A 25,109-nucleotide genomic window follows, 5' to 3' on the forward strand; every position below is an offset into this window, starting at 1 on the left:
GGTATGCATGCTAGCGCTTCTCGGGACCCCCTTCTGGGCTTATAGCCATTTCCCTGCTGCGGGATTGTCCTTCTAGAGTGGCAGCTGGAGATTGGTGGGAGTGCAATCCCTGGGTCACCACAGGGGGCAACTGTGAGGTCCTAGGGTGGAGCCCCATGAAATTCCAGGCAGTATGGGTAGAGTGGGAGACTGAAAAGGGATGTTGAGGGCAGAAGACCCACACACGGGGGAGAGGATGAGTGCAGTCAGAATGAACCCCCAACCCTCAGGATTCAAAGTACATCCTCAGGGCATGAGATCACCAGAAGGGAAAAGCCACTGGTTATGGAGGCCAGGCTATCAGAGAATAAAGTCAGGGTGGGTGGCTGTACAAGGTGGGAGACTCATTTAATCCCCAGCCCATGAATGGGGGTGCCATCTAACGACAAAGATGACTGCAAATTGCTGTCATATTCAAGTGTGCCTCGCCTGCCACAAGGGAAGCCTCTCTACATGCCCTCCTCCCTTCCCCACTCCACCCCTTTGTGCCAATTTGGTCAGTCCTGCAATGCTTGAGTTTTCAACGCTGGAGCTGGGCTAATGCTCTTAAAATGTCCTTATTGAAGCCTAAGGTATATTGGAAAAACTTGAGATAATGATAATATCCCAACAAATCCCTGATTGCCAATTCCACAAAAGAAGCTCACTGGGTTCATTCTAGCCAGCAAATGGTCATTTATTGAACCATTTCAGATAATAATGATCAATGTGGTCACTTCTTACAACTCTGAAAGATGACAGCCAACACTTAATGCGATCAATCACAAATGATGGAACAATTTGAACCCCACCGTGGCAGCTAGTGAAATTGAAATTCAATAAACACCTGGAATTAAAAGTCTAATGATGACCATGTTATAAAAACCTATCAGGTTCATTGGTGCCATTTAGGGGAGTAAATCTGCCATTCTTATGTGGTCTGTCCGACATGTGATACCAGATCAACAGCAATCTGATTGACTCTAAAGTTCACTCTGAAATGGGCCTAGTAAGCCACTCAGTGGAAACAATATTTACTTAGGGAGAATTTAGGGGAATTGCACAGAAAAACAAGAAAAAAATCAAGTGGAAGCCAATATCAAGAAATGATTTCATATGCAGTTATTAACCATGAAAGAGTCTCAGCGGCATGTGGCGCAGTGGATAGCACTGGGACTGCGGCGCTGAGGACCCAGGATCGAATCCCGGCCCTGGTCACTGTCCGTGTGGAGTTTGCACATTCTCCCCATGTCTGCGTGGGTTTCACCCCCACAACCCAAAGGTGTGCAGGTTAGGTGGATTGGCAGGTGAAATTGCCCCTTAATTGGAAAAAAAAATGAATTGGGTACACTAAATTTATTTTAAAAAGACATGAAAGAGTAATTTGCTGAGAATTTGTGATTGTCAGATTGAACGATAATTTACAAAGGATGGAACTGTTGCGATACCATGGTTATGCTGACCCTATGTATTTTTAAAATTTATGATGGAGGAGGAGCGGTCGCTATGGTGAAGGTAACTGGAAATGGGGCTAATATCCAGTGAATGTAATTAGCTGGCAGTTGATCATGAAGTGTTCAAATCCAGGAGCTTTATCATTTCCCAGATATTCTGCGTTCCATCGCTTCAACACTACCTTAAGATAAAATTTGTCAGGGAAAGATTAGTAAACTATTCACTCTGCCTCTGCATATTGGAAGCTGTGGCATCAAGGATCATTTGACTCACCGAATGAACACATTGATGGACTAGCTCCAATTTACCGCACAGTTATTTAACTAATATTTCGATTTGAACTTCAGTTAGAAACATAGAATTCCTACAGAGCAGAAGGAGGTCACACAGCCCATCGTGTCTGAACCGACCCTCTGAAAGAGCACCCTACCCTATCCCCATAACCCCACCTAACCTGCACATCTTTGGACACTAAGGGGCAATTGAGCATGGCCAATCCACCTAACCTGCACATCTTTGGACTGTGGGAGGAAACCCTTCACAGACACGGGGAGAAAGTACAAACTCTACACGGGCAGGTACCCAACGTCGGAACTGAACCCGGAAGGGCAGCACGGTGGCCTAGTGGTGAGCACAGCTGCCTCACGGCGCTGAGGTACCAGGTTCGATCCCGACTCTGGGTCACTGTCCGTGTGGAGTTTGCACATTCTCCCCATGTCTGCGTGCGTTTCACCCCCACAACCCAAAAATGTGCAGAGTAGGTGGATTGACCACGTTAAATTGCCCCTTAGTTGGAAAAAATAATTGGGTAATCTAAATTTATAAATAAAAGGAATTGAACCTGGGTCTCTGGCACTGTGAGGTAGCAGTGCTAACCACTGTGCCACCATGCCACACTTGTACCAAAATAATTTTTATGCCCCCTAAAAGTGCCAGTTAGTGCTGTTCCCATTCCAGGTTTTTCTGTCGGACGAAGTGGTCTCACAACCATTAATTTTCATGTTGTCACCATCTCACGGTGCCCATGTATTTCATTTTCATTTGTGCAGCTCTGCTATCCTCCAGTGTCTAATTTGGTGGTTGAGGCAGAAACATTCAACTCATTCACAGGGTCACTGGACCTGCATCTGAAATGCTACAACCTCTACGGACCAGGTGCTGGAGAGTGGGCCTAAAATGAGGGACTCATTTCGTTCTTTTCAGGCCAGCGCAGGCATTATGGGCTGAATGGCCTCTTTCCGTACCATAATTGTTCTGTGGATCTTTTTGGGGTCCGTTTTTGAACAGCGGTCCCTTTAAAGATTTATTCTAAAGTAGCTACGGACTCTGAAATAATGTCGGAGCTTAATCCACAAAATTGAATTAATTTAGAAGTCTGGGCAGCAAATGGCGAGATACCAATGACATACAAATATGCAAATTGGGAGCAGGAGTAGGCCGCTTGGCCCCTTGAGCCTGCTCCGTCATTCAATAAGATGATGGCTGATCTGACTGTAACGTCAGCCTCACATTCCTGCCAACCCATTAACCTTTTATCCCCTTGTTAACCAAGAATGGACTGGATTCTCCGTGGATACAAATCTAATCGCTCCAAACTTTCCTCATAAAATGATCCATCCAATACTGGTATTAGTCCAGTAAACATTCTCTGCTTCGAACACATCTACATTTTTCCTGAAATGAGGAGACCAGTATTGTACACAATACTCCAGAGGTGGTCTCACCAATATCCTGTACAGCTAATAATAATCTTTATTAGTGTCACAAGTGGGCTTACATTAACACTGCAATGAAGTTACTGTGAAAATCCCCTGGACGCCACACTCCGGCGCCTGTTCGGGTACACTGAGGGAGAATCAGAAAGTCCATATCACCTAACAGCATGTCTTTTGGGACTTGTGGGAGGAAACCAGAGCACCGACAAAATCCACGCAGGCACGGGGAGAACGTGCTAACTCCACACACATAGTGACCCAAGCCGGGAATCAAACCTAGTTCCCTGGTGCTGTGATGAAACAGTGCTAACCATTGTGCTACCATACCATACCTCCCTACTTTTGTAATAAATTCCCCTCACAACAAATGATAATATTCTATCAGCTTTCCTAATTAGTTGCTGTGCGTGTATACTAGCTTTTGGTGAGTCAAACACTATGCCACCCAGATCCCTCTGCACCGCAGAGCTCTGCAATCACTCACCGTTTAGTTAATAAGCTTCTTTTTCATTTTTCCTGCCAACATGGACAATTTCACACTTGCCCACATTATATTCCATTTGCCAGATTTTTGATCACTCACTTAATCTATTTATATCTTTTACAGCCTCCTTACCTCCTCTTCATCATTTACTTTTCTACCTATCTTTGTGTCATCAGCAAATTTAGCAACCCTCCCTTCAGCCCCTTCATCCGAGTTATTTGTATAAATTGCAAATGTTGAGGCCCCAGCACTAGCCCCTATAACACACCACTCATCATATCCTGCCAAGTAGAAAAAGAACCATTTATGCCAATTCTCTGTTTCCTGTTAGCTGGGCAATCTTAAATCTATGCCAATCTGTTACCTTCTGAACCATGAGCTTTCATTTTCCACATTAACCTTTGATGTGGCACCTTATCATATGCCTTCTGGAAATGCAAGTACAGTAAATCCACCTGTTCCCCTTTATCCACAGCACATGTGAATATTTTATCACCTCCATCATTGAGCTGCCTATGATTTCCCTGCACAAGCCTGGCATTAAGCCTTCTGTCCCACAACCTCATTGGATCACCTCCTGCGAAGGGAGCCCATCTGAATGTTTGGAACATGAAACTGAATGTTATTAATTAGGCAATAGAACACTTAAGAATAAGGTCACCCAGAGTCTGGCATACTTTAAGTCAACTTACTTTTGGATCAATCCATCTCCACAGTAAGCAGCTCCATATACATGTTTTAGTTCTGGCGAAGGTTCACTTTCATCCAAGCCCATGACAACTGCTACCTGATATGTATACAAAGTGCCAGGTTTTACATCCCTGAGGACAGAAGGAAAAAAAAAAGCACAATAAATGGACATTATCTTTGTCTGATTTACCTGCCTTTCAATGTAACCTTCCTGAAGCATCTGATGGACAGCTGCAATACTATCCTGATCTGCTGTCCGAAACATTTGTGTTCGGTTGGTTACTTTGGTGACATTTCTAAGCAGCTCCATTTCACGAAGGGGCAAAGACCTTGTGCAATACTCTCCTTTCTGATCCGCACTTTTTTTTCTGCATGTTTTACACAAGGATCACTTTCCACTGGCCACAGAAATGCATATCCACATATTTCACAGGCATTTTCTAGTCCGTAAGCTATTTGTTGTGCACTTGTATAGACACAAGCGATGGCTGGGGCATTTTCAGGCATAGCTATTACAAATTGCTTAACTATATCAGTAGAATTAACTTATCTCTTTTTTGCGATACATATCTGTTCATATTTTCCATTTTAATTATTAAACAGTGTAGTCTTGATGGAATCTACATTTGAATTATCACCTTCCAGATGAAACAGAGGGGTTACAGAATGTGTGAGAAACAAACAAATGTTCTGCTCTTTCTAAATCAAATGTCCATTTGAATCTGGAAGTTAAATGCTTGCAAGATCAAAACTTACATAGGTATTTTCATAGAATCATAGTGTCCCTACAGTGCACAAGGAGATAATTCGGCCTGTTGAGTCTGCACCAACGCTCCAAAAGACCACTCTATCTATGTCCACCCCCATGTCCACCCTGCCTTATCCCCGTAACCTAACCTGCACATCCCTGAACACTAAAGGGGCAATTTAGCATAATCAATCCACCTAACCTGCACATCCTTGGACTGTGGGAGGAAACCAGAGCACCCAGAGAAAGCCCACGCAGACATGGGTAGAAAGTGCAAACTCCATGCAGACAGTCACCCAAATCCGGAATCGAACCCGGGTCCCTGCTAAGGCAGCAGTGCGAACCACTGGTTCCCCCATGCTGCCCTCTGAGCACTGAACTGTTTTTTACCATTTACTTTTCCACCATTGACAAAAAAATGGCATCCAACATCTTTTCAAAGTGTGGCCACTTGTTGAGTTGAAGAAATAAGCTATGAATTTGAATTAATTTTCCAAAGTACAATTTAAGTTCGCAGCTGGTCTCTAGAATCTGGGCACAGCTTTGAGTTAAACCAAATATTTATCCACTGCCCTTTGCTTTAATAGGTTTATTATTTGAGAGCAGTGGTTGACAAATCAACTCATTTACCATGACATCCGATCGTATCACAATTGATACCCAGATCAAGGCAGAGCGAACACACAAGTCTCAGAACTTAGATTCGTAATCTATTGGTCTAAATTTGGTACCCAGGATTGTGCAATGTCCAACTTCTTATACTTTTATTTAAAAAGCTCCTCTTGTCTGAGCTATAATTTCAAAGCAGCTGCAGTCCTTCAACAGTATTTGCAGATACTTTCTTTTCTTGTCTTTTTACTACCACGCTCATTGTCGTTCCACGTTAGTAAAGAGAAGGAAAACATGCGGACAAATTTGGCGAAATGGTGGATTGTACCCCGTCAGTATCTTGCACAACTACTTTTCAGAACAGAACTAGCAGTAAAAATTGAATTTGACAGAGGCTATTGCAATACAAACTTGCCACGGCAGCTAAATATGGTGTGAGAGAAATGTTCCCTGAGTTCCTGGAACTCAGCCTGACCTGTAAATTCTGCTCCTCCCCACCACACACAGACCCAAATAATGCATTTTTCAACACAGCGAGTTGTTATGGTCTGGGATTCACTGACTGTAAGGGTGATGAAAGCAGATTCAATAATTACTTTCTAAAGGGAACTGGCTATACACTTGAAGAGGTTACATTTACAGCGTTCTGGAGAAAAGGAAGGGGAGTGGGACTGATGGGGCAGTTCTTTAAAAGACAGGACAAACATGATGGGCAGATCCTCTTGTGCTGTCTGAATATGGCTTGTGAATGGCAAATATGATTCTGCGGCCATTTAGGTGCAATTTCAGGGCTGTGGTCAAACTTGTAAACCATTGGGCTGGATTCTCCGTCCCGTCGCGTGAGATTTCTGGTTCAGCACGAAGGTGGGATGCTCCACTTCGCCGGCTGGTCAATCGGGTTCCTCATTGTGAGGCAGCCCCACGCTGTCGGGAAACCCCCGGGCTGCCGGCAAAACAGAGCATCCAGACGGCGGAGAACCAAACTCATTACATTTCTATTATTTAATGCCCAGAGAAATTATGGGCAGAATTCTCCGCTGTCGGGATGCTCCGTTTTGCAGGCAACCCGGGCGTTTCCTGACGGCGTGGGGCTGCCCCACAGCCGGCGAAACAAAGAATCCCGACTGCGTGCCGCACTAGAAATCTGGTGTGGCGGGATGGAGAATCCCACCCTATATTCTTACATTGCACTATTTTGAAATTACATCAAGCTGAAGCAAAGGAGGATAAATATTTGACATTAGCATGAGTGCACTAGGCCAGTGAACAGGAGTTGTTTCTATTTTAACCTCCCATGAGCCCTCATTGGTGTGAGGATAAAAAGTAAAAATTGACCCTTACATGTATCTAAGAGTGGAAGAATAATGTATAAAATCATCAGAATTGCCATCCACCTGTCATAATGCCAGGCAATTTGCAAGGGTGCAATTTCTGCAAACAAGTCAATATAATTGTATTTTAAACACATCCTCAATTTCTTTGGAAGGAGTTAATGGTTATAATGCACTCTTGTGGTTCACTGAACATTCGTAAATTCCTGGCCCTTTGCACTTCCACCTAATGACATAATTTGCACCTCCAATTAGGTTTGTGGCTTGGTAGCTCCAGCTCATGATATTAATGAGAATTTTACAGGTTTAAGTTAGCACACCACAGTCCTGTGAGCTACCTTTCAGACACAGCCTCAGGTTAAACCCGAGTTGCACCTTCCTTGCAGGTGTTAGCTGTAATAAAGCAGCTTTTATAGTGGCTGCGAGGCGCGAATGATTGATCGTGTCCATTTCTCCCATACTCAACAATCATACTGTACATCTCGTGCTCAAAGTGTCTGTTTAATCCCATTATTTACTGCAAACCCTTGAGTCCAAAGGGCCCAATTTTAACCCCGCCTGCCAATAGGAATGGGCAGGCTAGTGCTTTAATGGCGTTCAAGCGGTGCCCAGTGTGAGCCTTACACATGCCTTTCTCACACATTGTCAGCAGTTCGAGGCAGACAATTGTTATTTAAATTTATGGATACAATGGCATTATTTTCACCGTGACCCCATCCTGTGATGCTCAGTAGCAAAGCCGTCAGTGAATGTTTGCACAAGCAGGAAATCCATTCTTTCAGAAACGCATATGATGCATGTGCAGCCAATGGCCAGTTTAATCACATCGAGGCCCACAGCAGACACAAGCCCCATGATTTGTGCATAAAATTCTACAAAATGGCTATGTACCTCAGACATAAGCAAAGCCATCAGAGAATGTTGGCAGTGATTAGACGTGAGGTCAGCAGATGCCAAACAAAAAAAATGGTTTTGAACTTCTTTTAGGGTTTAAGAGGAGTGGGTGTGTGGCTTCTCGGCTCCACAAGGAAATATGAGGCCTCACCGGCCCTCGGCTGCCTTTCCCCTCCTCTGGCAATGATCACCCTCAAATTGCAAGCCAGGGACAAACATTTCTGGTCCTCAAAGGCGAACACTTACTGTCCAAAATGACTCGCCCATCCACTGGAACAGTAATGAATCCTGCTGGGTTTGGGCAGAAGTCAGACACCAATCAATTAAATGAGGTCCAGGAGCTAAAATCCTAGAATCCTTCCATTATGGGTTGAGGAGTGAGTAGATATGGGGACCAGCTGTAGGTTTTGCCAACCACCTTGGCCTACACACAGTTTAAAATCAGGGCCTCTTATGTCTGAGGTACATAGCCATTTTGTAGAATTTCATGTGCAAATCATGGGGCTTGTGTGTGCTGTGGGCCTCGATGTGATTAAACTGGCCATTGGCTGCACATGCATCATATGAGTTTCCGAAAGAATGGATTTCCTGCTTGTGCACGAGATATTCCCGATAACGCAGTCCCCCCCCACCCCCTTCCCTTTTTGTGGACACCAGTACTACTCATGGTAGAATGTAATTCTGCAAATTATTTATCCACCCTTTCAGCCACTGAAAGATGCTTCCAGCCGGCTTAAGTACTGGAGTGGAGCTGATGCCAAGAATTGCAGACAAATCCATGACCTGCTCACCTGCCCTTTTCACTGAATAGCTGGCTGTATCTGGAACAATAAACAGCTACCGTCAGAGCGAAAGGGATGGATCAAAATGGGGCAAGCAGTCAATATTTTTTCAGACTTGGGAAGATTTTTATAGTGTTAAAAAACAAGTATGCTTTCCATCAGTAGTCAGACGACAGACTGGTTCTCTGGTCAAAGTACACAGAAAGGAAAATTATTTTGGACATTGACCAGGAAAGCTACACTGGCGTTTGAATTTTCTCAAATGATGAGAGCCTCTCTGTCGTTATGAGAATGGCAGAAGAGGCTGAAATACAGAAGTCCTGTGCCCAAATGCGCCACCTAGTATTGTCATAGGAGCGGGTATGGAGCTGGGTCAAGATTTGTACAGAAGCATTTTGAGGAAGCTGTTGCCAGTCTTGTCTGATTTTCGTTAGTCAGGAGTGCAAACCATGATGTGTGCAGATTAGATTTGGTAGGAGCTGGCCTAACCTTTGTGGAGCCCTTTGGAGAGGTGGGTACCCCATTGGATAATGTCAAGGGATTCCTTTGGAGGCAGTTAGGTGATTTTGGGATGGTTAAAAGTGGACATGAATGTGCTTAGAAATGCATAAGCGTATCGGAACTGGCAGGAGAACTGTCAAGAGGAACCGTCAACAATGTCAAACAAGGGCAGCACGGTGGCCTAGTGGTTAGCACAACCGCCTCACGGCGCTGAGGTCCCAGGTTCGATCCCGGCTCTGGGTCACTGTCAGTGTGGAGTTTGCACATTCTCCCCGTGTTTGTGTGGGTTCCCCCCCCTCAACCCAAAAATGTGCAGAGTAGGTGGATTGGCCGCGCTAAATTGCCCCTTAATTGGAAAAAATAATTGGGTAATCTAAATTTATATTAAAAAAAAACAAAAAAAAACAATGTCAAACAACAAGTGGAAGTGTCAAAAGCAATTGTTGAGGCATTTAAAATTTCTGCCCTTTAGTTCTTTGAATAATCATTGCAGGGTGTTCAAAAAAATCAGTGCGTGTTATATAACCCTCTCTGTTGACATAACCCTGAGGGCTATCGTTATTGGGTGAGAGCTGCATGACTGATTTCACAAGCTTCCATATGAAGTGATGTACCTTCCACTTCACCAGTGATTGAACTGAATGTTTGTTTTTATAAAGATATAGTTGAAGAAATGTAAATGCAGCAAATGGTTTTTTTATGAATAAGAGTATTTAAAAAAAAATAAAGTCTGAAGTAAACTTGAATGAAGTGATGGAAGGGGTCATCAACAGTGCAATCATGCAGCAGTTGCTTAGCAATAACCTTCTCACTGATGCTCAGTTTGGGTTTCTGCCAGTGCCACTCAGTTTCCAACCTCATTACAGCCTTGGTTCAAACATGGACAAAAAGTTGAACTCCAGAGGTGAGTTGAGAGTGATTGCCCTTGCTATCAAGACTATATTTGACCGTGTGGCATCAAGGAGCCCTAGCAAAATTGGAGTCAATGAGAACCAGTGGAATAATTTTTTGCTGGTTGGACTCATACCTAGCACAAAGGAAGATGGTCGTGGTGTTCGAGCTCAGTCTTCTCAGCTCCAGGACATCAATACAGGAGTTCCTCAAGGGAGTGTCTGAAGCCCAAACATCATCAGCTGCTTCCTTAATGGCAGTCCTTTCATCACTAAGTCAGAAATGTGGATGTGGGTGGCATGTGGCGCAGTGGATAGCACTGGGACTGCAGCGCTGAGGACCCAGGTTCGAATCCCGGCCCTGGGTCACTGTCCGTGTGGAGTTTGCACATTCTCCCCATGTCTGTGTGGGTTTCACCCCCACAACCCAAAGATGTGCAGGTTAGGTGGATTGGCCATGCTAAATTGCCCCTTAATTGGAAAAAATAATTGGGTACTCTAAAGTTATTAAAAAAAAGAAATGTGGATGTGCACTGAAGATTGCACAATGATCAGCACCTTTCATGACTCCTCTTTGAAGCAGTCCGTGTCCAAATGCAGCATGATCTGGGCAATATCCATGATTCGTAGAAGCCATAGAATCCCTACAGTGCAGAAAAAGGCCATATGGCCCACCGAATGAAAATCCCAGATTGAGGACACTATATCCCAGGATGGACTTTCAGCTGGGAAATGTCCCAAATCTGAAATTCAGGCCCAGGTTTCTGTGTGGCACCATTTCCCGGAGTACGTTTCCTCCTTGTCTGAAAGTGCTGACTTTTGCCGGCTGTAGACTCATGATTCTTTAGTAGCTTGTGTGAATGCGCTTTCTTTATATGTGACTCTCAATAGTGAGTGTCTACAGGTTATTGGGCTGTGGAAGGCATTACGTATGACTATGAACGAACATGAAATGTCCACTTTACAGCAAGGCTGCCATGGATAGCATCAGGGACTTGAGGGAATGGCCACTGGCATATGGTTGGGTAGAGGGGCCAGGAACACAGCAGCAGGGTCCTTTGATGTTAAAGGTCTGGATTGAGAAAAGGGCGTTCTAGGGAAGGGGAACCTTGGCGATTAATTTTGAGAGAGTGGTTCATTCCTCTGCCTTTTGGGCTCACAAAGGATAGAACAGAGAACGCTGTGCAATTTTGTCTGATTTCTAACTCAATGACACTGAACTGAATTGCCACTTTGGAACTACAGTCCAGCTAGTTATTAACCGCTTCCTAAAATTCAAATAGTCAGACTGAGTGTCACAAATTCAGTTACCTCTGTGAGTTCTTTTGACATTAGGATGATGCGAACGAAAGAGCCTGCTGTGCCAACCAATGAGATTATGGCTGCTCTCTGAATTAACTCCATCCGCCTGCTTTGGTTCTGTAACCCTTCATACCCTGAACTAACAAAAACTTTATTTTTGAAATTTTTAATTGACCTCGCCTCAACAACTTTTAGGGGGAGAGGGTTCCAGGTTATGTGCTTCTGAGATGGTGCACCTGTGTTTTTGAGGCTGGTCAGCCGTTGATTGAGGGTAACAGCAAGTTCTTTCAATGAGAGATGTTCAAATCTCTGAACACAACACAACATGAGGGCATGATGTTCAGACATTGTATTTTTTTACGATGTGCCCTGCATCAATGTCAGGAAAGATAGATCGGATTCTGCACAGTAAACAGTACAATTGTATTTGGAAGCTCTCGTGAAATCATATTAGTGCGGAACATGTTATTCTTTGATCTGACAGGACAGTAATGGGAGTCCGATGCTGAACACGTCACACCATAACAAGGAAAACATATTGCAAAACGCGGAATAGCATTAAATCTTTTTTTAAAAATAATTTTAATTGTAATAAATGTTAAGATAACAGATGGCTGGCAGTGAGTTACATTGGATTAATTCAATCAAGCAGTTCCGAATACGTCACAAACTGTGTGAGAATGAAGTTCGGACATTCCATAAACATCAGTAGATCTCTAAGATTGAATTAGTGTCTCAAAAACCCTGCCAGACACTTGTTATTCCTTATAATATATACTCTGTCTGGTTTATTTAAGTTTGTAGTTTACTATTTTTAGGCACGCAGCAAGAGAAGTGAGCTTGGAGGTGGCAAGATGTAGGTGAAAGTGTAAAGCTCTCTTCACACAATCACATGTGTATCATTGAAAAGCAGCTTACAGTTTGTGTTGACATAAAGAATACAAGTAAAACTCAATAGTCAGAGGGGCAATAGGACTTCCATGCACAGCATAGATATTGGGACAAAACTCTTCCCGGAAAATGATTGTGCAGGGCACCGCTGGTAGTATAACTAGTATCTGTTTAAATGTAGATGCAGAGTATCAAAGCAGACTGTGACACATTATGACACAAGAAGCCAGGTTAGCAATTTAATTGCTCGTGAAGAGCTTCCTCAAAGAGTCCATACTTCAACTCTGCACTTTACGTTTCAGTTAGAGTTCTATGCAAATGAATAGTCATGGCAGTGCAGTTACTTTGGTGAGAATAGTATTTAGTAAATTGGCAATAGTAGGGAATGATCTGTAACAGCGGATGAGGTATGTCAAAGCCCACCCAAATGTGGGCTTTGGGCCTGGAAAATCAGAATTGGGTTCAGGGTCACTGGCAGCAGCCTTCACATTAATCTGGATGTTCTGGTAAGATGCTGGGTGCAGGGGTGATCAGGAGGGAGCATGGGAAGTGATTGGAATGGGGCAGGTTGGAGCCAGAAAAGGTCTTCAGTAATGCAGCTCAGCATTCATAGAATCCCAAAAGAATCATATAATCCCTACAGTGCAGAAGGAGGCCCCTTTCTCCCAGCTTTACATTCAGCTCAATATTTTCTAACAAATATACCTTTTTGCTGGTGAACTCCAGGGGTCCCTTTAATGGTCACTCTCTGCCCCTTTTGTTGCCTTTACCAATATGGTGGTGCCCTTCTGGCACAGAATGCACATGTTCCTGGGGCCACTTTATTAGATGCTTAGACACCCTTTATGTGCCCAGAAAATGGGTGCGGTACCAATCAATTTCTAATTCCAGCTATTCCACTGATCTGCACTCAACCAGCCACCAGTTTCAGACTGGTACATCTGATATAACTAGAGGCACAAAATGAGGAGGATGAGATGCTAAATCTGCATCTGTTTCCAACTCAAAATATTTCTACATCTGTTCCCGTCCCAGACTGCCACACTTATAGTCACCCAGGACAATCTATTACTGCCATAAATGTATTGAGAGATTAATAGCATCAGCCTGCAAGAATAGGAGTGCATTATTTTAATGGATGGGCCCCTTTACTCGAAATCCCAGTGCACGCACACTCTTCCCACGGTGCCAATTGCCCAGGGATACCCATGGAAACACTTACTGATCATTTACTGGAATGTGCTGGGTTGCTTCTGCAAAGTTGCAGCTGGAATTCTTGGAACAGCTCAGAGTATTTTGCGCTTCAGGCTTCCTGAGGAGGACCTGACCTCAGCCTGGAGGACAGAGGAGCCACTCGGCTGATTTATGCAGAATGGAAAACGAATGAGGAAAAACTGCATACTTTTGTCCATTATTTGAACCGAAGTATTGCAATTACCAGCATTTAAAAACGTATTTAGAGTTCCAATCCTGATACTGGAAAGTTTCCATTCTTTTCCACTCCCAGCCCATAGCAATATGCCTTTCACTGTAGCCCATGCCAACTTATTCTGTGTGAATTAGGGGCACTATGAATCGCCCCTCAACCGATTATTTCGTAACGAGTTTGTTTCAATTTTCTTCTGCATTATTGCAAAAATTCCTAATAATAATAATCTTTATTATTGTCTCATGGCGCCAAGGTCCCAGGTTCGATCCCGGCTCTGGGTCACTGTCCGTGTGGAGTTTGCACATTCTCTCCGTGTTTGCGTGGGTTTTGCCCCCACAACCCAAAAGATGTGCAGGGCAGGTGGACTGCCCATGTTAAATTGCCACTTAATTGGAAAAATGAATTGGGTACTCTAAATTTATATTTTAAAAAAATTATTGTCAGAAGTAGGGTTACATTAACACTTCAGTGAAGTTACTGTGAAAATCCTCTAGTCGCCACACTCCGGCGCCTGTTCGGGTACACAGAGGGAGAATTCAGAATGTCTAATTCACCTAACGGTACGTCGTTCAGAACTTGTGGAAGGAAACCGGAGCACCTGATGGAAAGTCACACAGAAAAGGGGAAAACGTGCAGACTCTGCAGACAGTGACCCCAGCCGGGAATCAAACCTGGGACCCTGACGCTTTAACCCAACAGTGCTAACCACTGCACTACCATGCCGCAGTGTTTGAAGCATATGGCAAAGAAATGAAATGAAATGAAAATCGCTTATTGTCACAAGTAGGCTTTAAATGAAGTTACTGTGAAAGTAACTGTGAAGTTACTGTTCCGGCACCTGTAGATGGATATGAAAGATGAGGAATAATATTATTGAAGGAATTTATGAGATGAAATTAGACACAGCCTTGAGAGTTGATGGTGGAGCTTCTTAGAATACCGTCACTTCACTCTTGAAAGCTGAGTTAGAATCCAAGATAAGTTATTTGGATTCCTTCTCTGTTAGACACATGAGAGCAATGGAAAATTATATTGGGCCATTTTGATCCATGTCATGTAAAATTCCTTGTCCTGCCCAGAATGACCCTCTGTGATATATTGTATTGTAACCCAGTGCTAGGAAACATGCAAATTCCCTATTCTCCCTATTCTCATCCTTGTTCTTAACTCCCAATATTGTGCAAGAGCCTCTCTGTATCTCTGTAACCTTCTCCATCACTATATCTCTTATAACCTCCCCATCCCTAACTCCGTACCAGTAACTCCTTTCCTTCCTGACCCTGTCCTCTTGTGCAGTCCCACAATCAGCAGTTGTGACTTCAGCTCCACACGATGAAATTCCCTCCATTAACATCTCTGCCTCTCCAGGATTTTTAAAGAAATACATTTTGAGTACCCCAATTATTGTTTTCCAAACACTCCAGCAGCCCAGTGGTGACAGCCACCCTCCAATCCTGGAACCAACTGCGGCAGCAACTTGGCCTGACCAAAATGTCGAACAGGGCTCCCATCTGCAACAACCATAGGTTCACACCAGCACTGACTGACGCCACCTTCAAAAGATGGAGGCAGGACGGGGGGACACTGACAGTCGGGGACCTATACACGGACGACAGGATCGCAACACTGGACGAACTGACAGAGAAATTTCAGCTAGCTGGGGGGAACGAGCTACGGTACCTGCAGCTCAAAAACTTCCTACGAAAGGAGACAAGGACGTACCCACAACCGCCACGACAGACACTACTGGAAGACCTACTGGACGCAAGTATCCTAGAGAAAGGGAACTGTAGTGACATGTATGACCGACTGGTAGATAGGGACGACACCGTACTGGACGCAACAAGAAGGAAATGGGAGGACGACCTGGGGATGGAGATAGTGTGGGGACTCTGGAGCGAAGCACTGCATAGGGTCAACTCCACCTCCACGTGCGCAAGGCTCAGCCTGACGCAACTAAAAGTGGTACATAGAGCCCACTTAACAAGAACCCGTATGAGTAGGTTCTTCCCGGAGGTGGAAGACAGATGTGAACGGTGCCAAAGAGGCCCGGCCAACCACGCCCACATGTTCTGGTCTTGCCCCAGACTCGTGGAGTACTGGACAGCCTTCTTCGAGGTTATGTCCAAAGTGGTGGGAGTGAGGGTGGAGCCATGCCCGATAGTGGCGGTCTTCGGGGTTTCAGAACAGCCAGATCTATTCCTGGGGAGGAGGGCGGACGCCCTTGCCTTTGCCTCCCTGATCGCCCGCCGTAGAATCCTGTTTGGCTGGCGGTCAGCAGCACCGCCCAGAGCTGCGGACTGGCTGTCCGACCTCTCGGAATCTCTCCAAATGGAGAAAATCAAATTTGCCATCCGAGGGTCGGACGACGGCTTCCACAGAACGTGGGAGCCATTCATGCAACTGTTCCGGGACCTATTTGTGGCCAATGTACAAGAGGAAGAATAGTCGGGGGAAGGTAGCGGGAGGGGGGGGGGCTACAGGTTCGGTACGGGGGTTCGATGGCTAGCTAAGGCCCAAAACCAAACTAAATAAACATGTTGAGGGGGGGGGGGGGGGGGGGGGGGGGGGGCAGTTACTACTACGAAGATGCTTACCTGTAAATATGTATGTTAATTTTTGCGTGTTTGTTTTTTTTTCTTTTTCTCTCCTAACAATTTGTAATTTGTTCAATATAAAATATGAAAACTGAATAAAAACATTTATAAAAAAAAAATTATTGTTTTCCAATTAAGGGGAAATTGAGTGCGGCCAATCCACCTACCCTGCACATCTTTGGGTTGTGGGGGTGGGACCCATGCAGACACGGGGAGAATGTGCAAGCTCCACACGGACGGTGACCTGGGACCGGGATCGAACCGGGGTCCTCGGTGCCGTGACTGCAGTCTCTTTGAGACCCTTCTTAAAGTGCACCTCTCACCAGCCACCCCTTCTAATGTCTCCTCCATAACTCTGTGATGCTGTTTGGAATTTATTTTCTATCTTACTACTTGCGAACATTTTCTCTCCCCTCTATATCCTCTCTTGAGATGCACAAAGACTCTATTAATTTTTTGGATTGGCATAAATCACAGCAGGGAGAACTTCAGGCACAATCTACACTAGTCTTTGACAACACATCAATGATTAAGCCATAGTTCATTGTTATGATCTCTTTGTCAAAACCTGTGTTACGCATTAGAGTTAAACAACACTTCATAATATTTCAAAGCTACAATTTTTCCATTAGTTGAATAGAACACAAGGCAACGATTAAGCGTTGTTATTTGCCTTTGAGCAAAGTTATGAGGTACTGTAATGAGTAGTGAATGCCTGGAAGAGGGTTATAAGATGATGTTACAAATCATGACAGTAAAGTTTGAACAGTTCTTGATCTCCCAGCCTACTCTGCTGATTCATGCTGGGAGACATTTCACAGGTGCCCCAGCTGTCTGAGCTTTACCCCAATAGTCATTCTTCATGTAGGAGTCCAGACAATCATGTCAGGAAGCTATATGCTCAATAGGTGCATCACAGCTGAGTCAGATCCTGACATCCACAAACCTGCACTCCCCAAAAGCAATCTCTGGATGGCATTCAGCAGGGAACCATGATACAGTTTCTCCATTCTAACTGAGGCCGAATGTAACACCCTACCACTCCCTGAGTTCGATCAACTACCTCAGTGCAGACTGCAAACTGGAACATCCACCTCCATGTCTTTTTTAAATACAATCCTTAAAAACCCATCTCAAAACCCTTCTGCCTGAGTTGCAGTTGGTTACAGGTACCAGAGAGTGAAAGAACGGCGGCTGACCTATTTACTCACCCTATCCCTTAACAAAGAGAGATGATTTTTAATCACCTCTGTCTGAGCTGTACCTGACCCCAGGCGTCCGCCAATGAAGGCCTGCCCCACTATCCTACCCAGTCCCTTGACAGAGAGAAGATACCTTCATTCTTTTATGATCAATCTTTAGCTCACGCTGCCTAATAGCATGTTCATTATCTCTGTGTCTATTCTTTTTGACTATGGCTCCATGATGCAGCTCAGGGGGTTTGTCTCTGTAACAGGATGTGACTTTGTTGGCCACGCCATCTCCCTTGAATGCCTCTCCATTGTCATCCAGCTAGATGGGACTGTGTTTGGTTCCATTCTTACCCATCTAATTTCAGAGATAATCATCTGTGATGGCTTCTCTTCCTGCTCCTGGTTATGTTTGGTGTTTCCCAAAGGTCTATCCCTGACTACCTCTTGTTTCCAGTAAGAAGTCTTACAACACCAGGTTAAAGTCCAACAGGTTTGTTTCAAACACGAGCTTTCGGAGCACGGCTCCTTCTTCAGGTGAATGGAAAGGCTTGTTCCAGAAATGTTTATATAGACACAGTCAGAGATGCCCCGGAATGCGAGCACCTGCAGGCCAGTGTCTATATGCGCGATCTTCCTGGAGATCCTCTCCACTTTGAGCCGGCAGTTTGCGGTGTCAATGGTAGCCATGATGTGGAGATGCCGGCGTTGGACTGGGGTGAGCACAGTAAGAAGTCTTACAACACCAGGTTAAAGTCCAACAGGTTTGTTTCAAACACGAGCTTTCGGAGCTCCGAAAGCTCGTGTTTGAAACAAACCTGTTGGACTTTAACCTGGTGTTGTAAGACTTCTTACTGTGCTCACCCCAGTCCAACACCGGCATCTCCACATCATACCTCTTGTTTAGCATCGAAATGCTGCTGCTGTAAAAACACAGCATCAGTTTCTATACATATGCTGACGACACCCAGATTTCCCTCACAGCTACCTCTCTTGACTCCTCCACTGTTGCTATAATTTCTGACTGCTTATCCAACATTCTGCAATGGATGAGCAGAAAAGTTTGGCCCCTGCTACAAATGCTACCCCTCTCGCCATCAGCTTCATCCATCTCCCTGGCAGGTGTCGGAGGCTGAACAAGATTATTTGCCACAATCGGGACTGAGATGAGTTCTGACCATGCATTTGTGCCATTGCTAAAATCACCTGTTTCCATCTTTACAAAAATGCCTGGCCGTGCCGCTGCCTCAGACCATTTGCTGCTGAAACCCTTGTGCCTTGGTAAGCCCTGGACTTGACTATTATCAACACGCTCACAGCCAGTTTCTCACATTCTGCTCTCCCAAAACCTGAGGTTATTCAAAATCCGCTCGCTGCCCACATCCTGACCCTCACCAAGTTCCATTCACCCATCACCCATTTGTTTGCTGACTTACTCTGGTTCACGTTAAGCCACCCCTCAGAGAGTCGTAGAGCTTCGCAGCACAGAAAGAGGCCCTACGTCCCATCGTGTCTGCGCCGGCCAATAAACATCAATCTATTCTAATCGCATTAGACTCAATTTTAGAATTTTCATCCATGCTTTCAAATCCTTCTGCAGCCTTACACTTACATATGTCTCCAGCTCACAACCCTCCGAGATCTATGAATTCCTCAACTTCTGTGATCTTTAGCGTATCTGGTGGCCTTGCCCTCAACTACCAAGGAGTTTCCTCACTAGGCCTCGCCATTTCCCTTTCTTCCATTAAAATGCTCCTTTGAATCTGTCCCTTTGGCCAATCAATTGGGCACTCGGCGCTCATAACTTTGTTTTATAGTTTTCTCATGCAGTGCCTTGGGATGACTTAGTGCATTAAAGGTCAAAGGTGCAAAGTTATTGGTGTTACAGTTGTTGCTTGAGGAGCTCTCAAAGAAGGAAAGAAAGGCAAAGAGGTTTAGGGAGATATTCCAGGATTTCTCTCGCTGGTGGGATGTCAACCAGAGGTGAGGCAGATGGGAACGTGGCCAGAATTAGAGGAACGCAGTGCTGTCAGAGGGACGTGGAGCTGGAGAAATTTGCGAAAAGTAAGAAAGGGTGACATTTGGAGGGATTTGAAATTGAAGCCAATGGAGGCCAACAAATAAAGGGGTGATTGATGAAGGGGATTTGCGGCAGGATACACTGGGTAGCAGGATATTACCTCGACAGGACCTGCCAGGCTCATGACCTCTGTCGCCAAGAATGAAGGTCATTGGAGCACTCAAAAGTTCCATTTTATTTGGACAAACACTTGCACTCCTGATCATCATCTGACCTTTCCTGATTTAATCCATTAATGGGACCATCACCTTCAGATTCATGGAGAAAGCCAAATTCTCAGGGCTGTCAGGAATGGGAGCGAAATGATGTTTATTAGTGTCAGCAAATATCAGATTAAAGCAAACACTCAGCAACTGTTCTCGCAGGAAACTTCTGTTTGATTTCAGTTCCATCTCTATCATTCTGTTCTCTGCTCTGTTTGCACGGACTTCTTGATATCAAGTTGCAAAGCAGCATTCGTCTTCTGCGACCTCAGTGAAAGAACCTTCACATAGTACATCCGTACTTTGACCGACCTTTCCATACTCTGCGTCGGTTAGGTTAACGCAAAGCGGAAAGGAGACATTTTCTTCACAAAACGTAACCATAACATGCCTGCCATTCACGAGTGACCTGCAACTTATCTCGGGTCAATACGCAAAAGGTACTACTAAGCTGGAGGAGACCGGAAAGTTTCTAATTCTCCTACTGGGTAAATAATAATTGAAACAAATCCACATCATTAAAATTCCTACATTTTTTGTTTATCCAGTAAGTAAAAAAGGTTTGTGAACTTTTACAGGACATTTGATAGCGGTTACGAAGAAGGGAAAAAAAATCAAACAAGTCTCCTTTCAGGACAGAGGTCATAAGTATACTGTATCCACAGTGCCTTTTCCTCGCAATAAGGTGACACATCAAAGAATGTGTTTTTTATTAGTTCTGACCTCTTTTTCACCTTTCAGTTTATATAGGTGAAAATTTACGAAGCGACACAGCAGGCTCATGGGCCAGTAAAACAACCGCCTCGGCTCCCGAACGTGACTCCATAAAATGTGGGCCTGCCAAGTCAATTTCCCTGTTTGGACGAGGGATTGTCAAGCCATTTTGGGTCCATTGCCTATCATTCGTACTTGAGGTGCCTTTGGAGTTTTAAAAAAAATAAAAAATTTAGAGTACCCAATTTAATTTTTCCAATTAAGGGGCAATTTAGCGAGGGCAATCCACCTACCCTGCACATCTTTGGGCTGCGGGGGCGAAACCCACGCACACACGGAGAGAATGTGCACACTCCACACCGACAATGTCCCAGAGCTGGGATCGAATCTGGGACTTCGGTGCCGTGAGGCAGCAGTGCTAACCACTGCGCCACCGTGCTGCACTAAGTTCTATTAAATTTCTGGTTGTGACTTAACATAGTTTTCGTTTTGGTCTAATTTTCCCCATTCTCTCATGATTCTCATGTCCCAATATTCCTTTGAGCAAAGGTATTAAGAGATGTGAGCAAAAGGCAGGGTTATGGGGTTAGGCCACAGATCGGCCATGATCTCATTGAATGGCGGAGCAGGGTCAAGGGGCTGAATGGTCTACTCCTATGCTCCTATTTAACACTTGTTGCAGACCATGTGAGGGTGTGGTAGCATAGTGAATATGTTGCTGGACTCGTAATAAAGACCTGGACTGATTGTACATGAGTTTGAACTTCACTCATTCGAGAATTTAAATTCAGTTAATTAAATAAATCTGGAATAAAAACTGGTCTCAGTAATTTTTTTAAAAATTCATTAACGGAATATGGGCTTCGCTGACTAATCCAGCATTTATTGTCTATCCCTAATTGCCTTTGAGAAGGTGATGGTGAGCTGTCTTCATGAACCGGTGTGGTGTGGGTACACCCAATGTGCTGTTAGGGAGTGAGTTCCAGGATTTTGACCCAGTGACAATGAATGAATGATGATATATGTCCAAATTAGAATGGTAAGTAGAGGTAAGGATGGACGGGAGGTGTTCCCAGATGAATACTGCCCCTATCCAGCTAGTAATGATCATGAATATGAAAGGTCTACGGAGCCTCGGTAAGTTCCTGCAGTCCATCTTGTAGATGGTACACACAGTTGTTACTGTGCATCAGTGGTGGCGGGTGTGACCATGGAATTACTAGGTTGTCACAAAAATCCATCTGGTTCACTAACAGCCTTTAGAGAAGGAAATATGTCATCCTTATCCTATGTAGTCTAGATGTGACTCCATACCCGTAGCAAAGTTAACTGCCCTCTGAGATGGCTTAGAAAGTGAATTATATAAAAACTCTATGACAAAGTTTCAAAAAGTAAAAATGGATGCACTCATGGCATCAGCCCAGGCAGTGGAAATTATAAATACAAACAAAGCCCAGTGAACCCGATAGAGTCCTTTGGCTAAAATCTGGGGTCCTGTGCCAAAACTCACAATCTTTCCCACAGACTAGTCAAGCAACAACCTCATATTAAGTACATCAGCCAATGGTCCAAGCACCTCCAGCACCATCCCTGGGTGTGTCTAGTTTCACAGATTTAAAAAAAATATAAATTTAGAGTACCCAATTCATTTTTTTCCTAATAAGGGGCAATTTAGCATGGCCAATCCACCTACCCTGCACATCTTTGTGCTGTGGGAGCGAAATCCACGCAAGCACAGGGAGAATGTGCAAACTGCACACGTACAGTGACCCAGTGCCAGGATCGAACCTGGAACCTTGGCGCCATGATACAACAGGGCTAGTCCACTGTGCCACCGTGCTGCCCCAGTTTCACAGATATAACGGACCCAGCAAAAGTTGCAGCAAAATGTTATATAATCAGGAAGGAGTGGCATTTGGAGCCTTCAATGTTGACTGCCTGAAGGCTCAGTGCATCAGGTCAAACATGGGCAAGGAAACCTCCTGTTGATTACCGCCAATTGCTTTCCCTCCATGCTGGAGGTCGCCTGAAAGAAGTACCAATGCAAGGGTGTAGAATGTACACTGGCTAGGGGTGGGGGTGGGGAGAGGTGGATGTGGGGGGCTTCAATGTCCATCATCAAGATTGGCTCCGTAGTGCCATTGCCTTCCAAGCTGGCCATGTCCTGATGGAAGTACCTGCCACACTGGGTTTTTGACAGGTGGCAAAGGATCGAACTGAAGGAAAATACCGACCTGACCTCATCCCCACCAATCCACCTGTTGCAGATGCACCTGTCTGTGACAGGATTTGTAGGAGTGACAACCACACAGCCTTTATGGAGACAAAGACATATTCTCACACTGCAGATACTCTCCCTCCTGTGGTGTAGCATTGGCACAATGCCAAATGGGATAGATTCAGAATTGGGTTCAAAACAGCTCAAAATTGGATATACATGAGATTCTGTGGGCCATCAGCAGCAGGACTGTATTCCATCCCAATCTGTAACCTAATATGCCGGCATATCCTTCATTCTACCATTACCGTCAAGCCAAGAGAACAACCCTGGTTCAATGCGCAGCATTGGTTCAAAAAACATGCCAGGAGCAGCACCAGGCGTACCTAAAAGTCAAGTGCCAAATAGCTGAAGCACTGCAGGTCTACTTGCCTGCCAGGTAGTGGATGCTGCAGATCGAGATAAGAGACCCACATCCAACAGATCAAATGAAAGCTCTGTGGTCCTGTCACATGCAATTGTAAATGTGGTGGACAATTAAAGAACTAACTGGAGAAGGAGGCTCTGCAAACATCCAATACACAAACTTCGATGATGGCAGTATAAAAGACATGGCTGAAGCAGTTGCAGCCGTCTTCAGCCAAGAATGCTAATTGAGCCCTGACAACATGCCAGCTCTGGTGCTGAAGATGTCTGCTCCAGAATTAGCTGCACCTCAATCAAACTTCTTTCTCTCCGTTTCGACATAGCACATTATTTCCAAAGAGTTCATCTTTCACCCTGTTTGTCAGTGAACTTGATTCATCATCTTTCTCTCCAACCACCACTTGAAGTCAGTGGTTCAGCTTCTTCTGAATCACATTTCAGGACTGGGTTTGTAGAAATTTTACTATCTTTCATTTATGTTTGACAGCATCCTTATATACAGTAATGAAGATTTCCTGTTGCTGATATCTACAACTTTAATTTGGATAACAGTCAGAGACTCCTACTCGGCCTTCTTCAATGTACAATCAACCCGCTCCATAATGTGATTCATATTAGCTTAAGCTATCTCTCCTTTTTTTGGAAAAACTACAATTAAACATGTTCCTTAAATACTTCTTTATTCAGATAGCTGATAAAGGTGCCTGCCTCCTCAGTATTACATGTGCAGCATATCCATCAGTTTGATTATGACATGTTTTGTTTTTATGTATGAAATACAGTCTGACCTTCAATTTTGGCATGTTTTTCATCATTCTGAAGTAGATCTGTGGATCTTTCATGATGCACAGAGACCAGGGCAAGGGTTATCAAACATCAAATTAACTTGAAGAATTTTGGAAGAAATATTGTGAGTTTGAAGTATAAATGCGTAAGAAAATTAAGTGCCAGAAAAGCTTGCACATAACTGAATTCTATTTCATAAGGTTTATTTTTCTGGTGTTTCTCTGTCCTGCTGATTGTCCATATTTTCTGTAGCATCTGGTCAGCTTTATGCATTGCTGCCGTAAAATTTAAATGGCAGAAGGTACAGAGGAAAAAGCGTTTTACACAGACAGTAGTGGGAGTCTGGAATTCGCTGACTGAGTTGGTGGTGGAGGCAGAGACCTTAAATTCTTTTAAAGGTACCTGGATATGCACCTTAAACTCTAAGCTACAGGGTTATGGACCAAGCGCAGGAAGGTGGGATTAGAAAGGGAACCTGGGTGTACTCGGGCTGGCATGGACATGATAGGACAAATGGCTTCCTTCTGTGCTGTAACCTTTCTATCATAGAATTTACAATGCAGAAGGAGGCCATTCGCCCATCGAGTCTGCACCGGCCCTTGGAAAGAGCACCCTACTTAAGCCCACGCCTCCACCCTATCCCCGTAACCCAGTAACCCCACCTAACCTTTTTGGATAACGTTACCCACTGAGGGTAATTTATCATCACCAATCCACCTAGCCTGCACATCTTTGGACTGTGGGAGGAAACCAGAGCACCCGGAGGAAACACGGGGAGACTGTGCAGACTCCGCACAGACAGTGACCCAAGCCGGGAATCAAACCTGGGACCCTGGTGCTGTGAAGCAACTGTGCTAACCACTGTGCTGCCCATGATTCTAACTTAAATTTTGGACGTTGCTGTCAAAAAGCGACAGCATTACTGCATCAAGGAAGATGTTTTAGCTTGTTCTGCAACTTAAGTGGATAGACATGCCAGAGGAAATCCTACAGTGGGCATGTGAGCCACAGACGTACTGAATGCATTCGCAACATTGAGCTTGATTCATTCACCAAATTAGCTTACTTGGAATTACTTTTGAAGTAAAATTCAGAAAAATCACTTGGGAGTACAGCTCAAAGATAAATATGATAAACTGGGTGAAAGCCTAACTAA

At 44.4% G+C, this 25,109-nt stretch overlaps 1 protein-coding gene across 2 annotated transcripts in view; it reads right to left on the reverse strand.

Annotated features, from left to right (window-relative positions):
* The window catches only part of pappaa (pregnancy-associated plasma protein A, pappalysin 1a), a 375,278-nt gene that overhangs the window by 251,399 nt on the left and 98,770 nt on the right, over positions 1–25,109 (reverse strand). For both annotated transcript variants that reach the window (XM_038782243.1, XM_038782242.1), the window contains exon 8: positions 4,365–4,493. In XM_038782243.1, coding sequence (XP_038638171.1) covers positions 4,365–4,493 — 129 coding nt within the window. The remainder of the gene's footprint in view (positions 1–4,364; positions 4,494–25,109) is intronic.

The sequence above is a fragment of the Scyliorhinus canicula genome, chromosome 21, assembly GCF_902713615.1.
Source record: "Scyliorhinus canicula chromosome 21, sScyCan1.1, whole genome shotgun sequence".
Classification (NCBI taxonomy): Eukaryota; Metazoa; Chordata; class Chondrichthyes; order Carcharhiniformes; family Scyliorhinidae; genus Scyliorhinus; species Scyliorhinus canicula.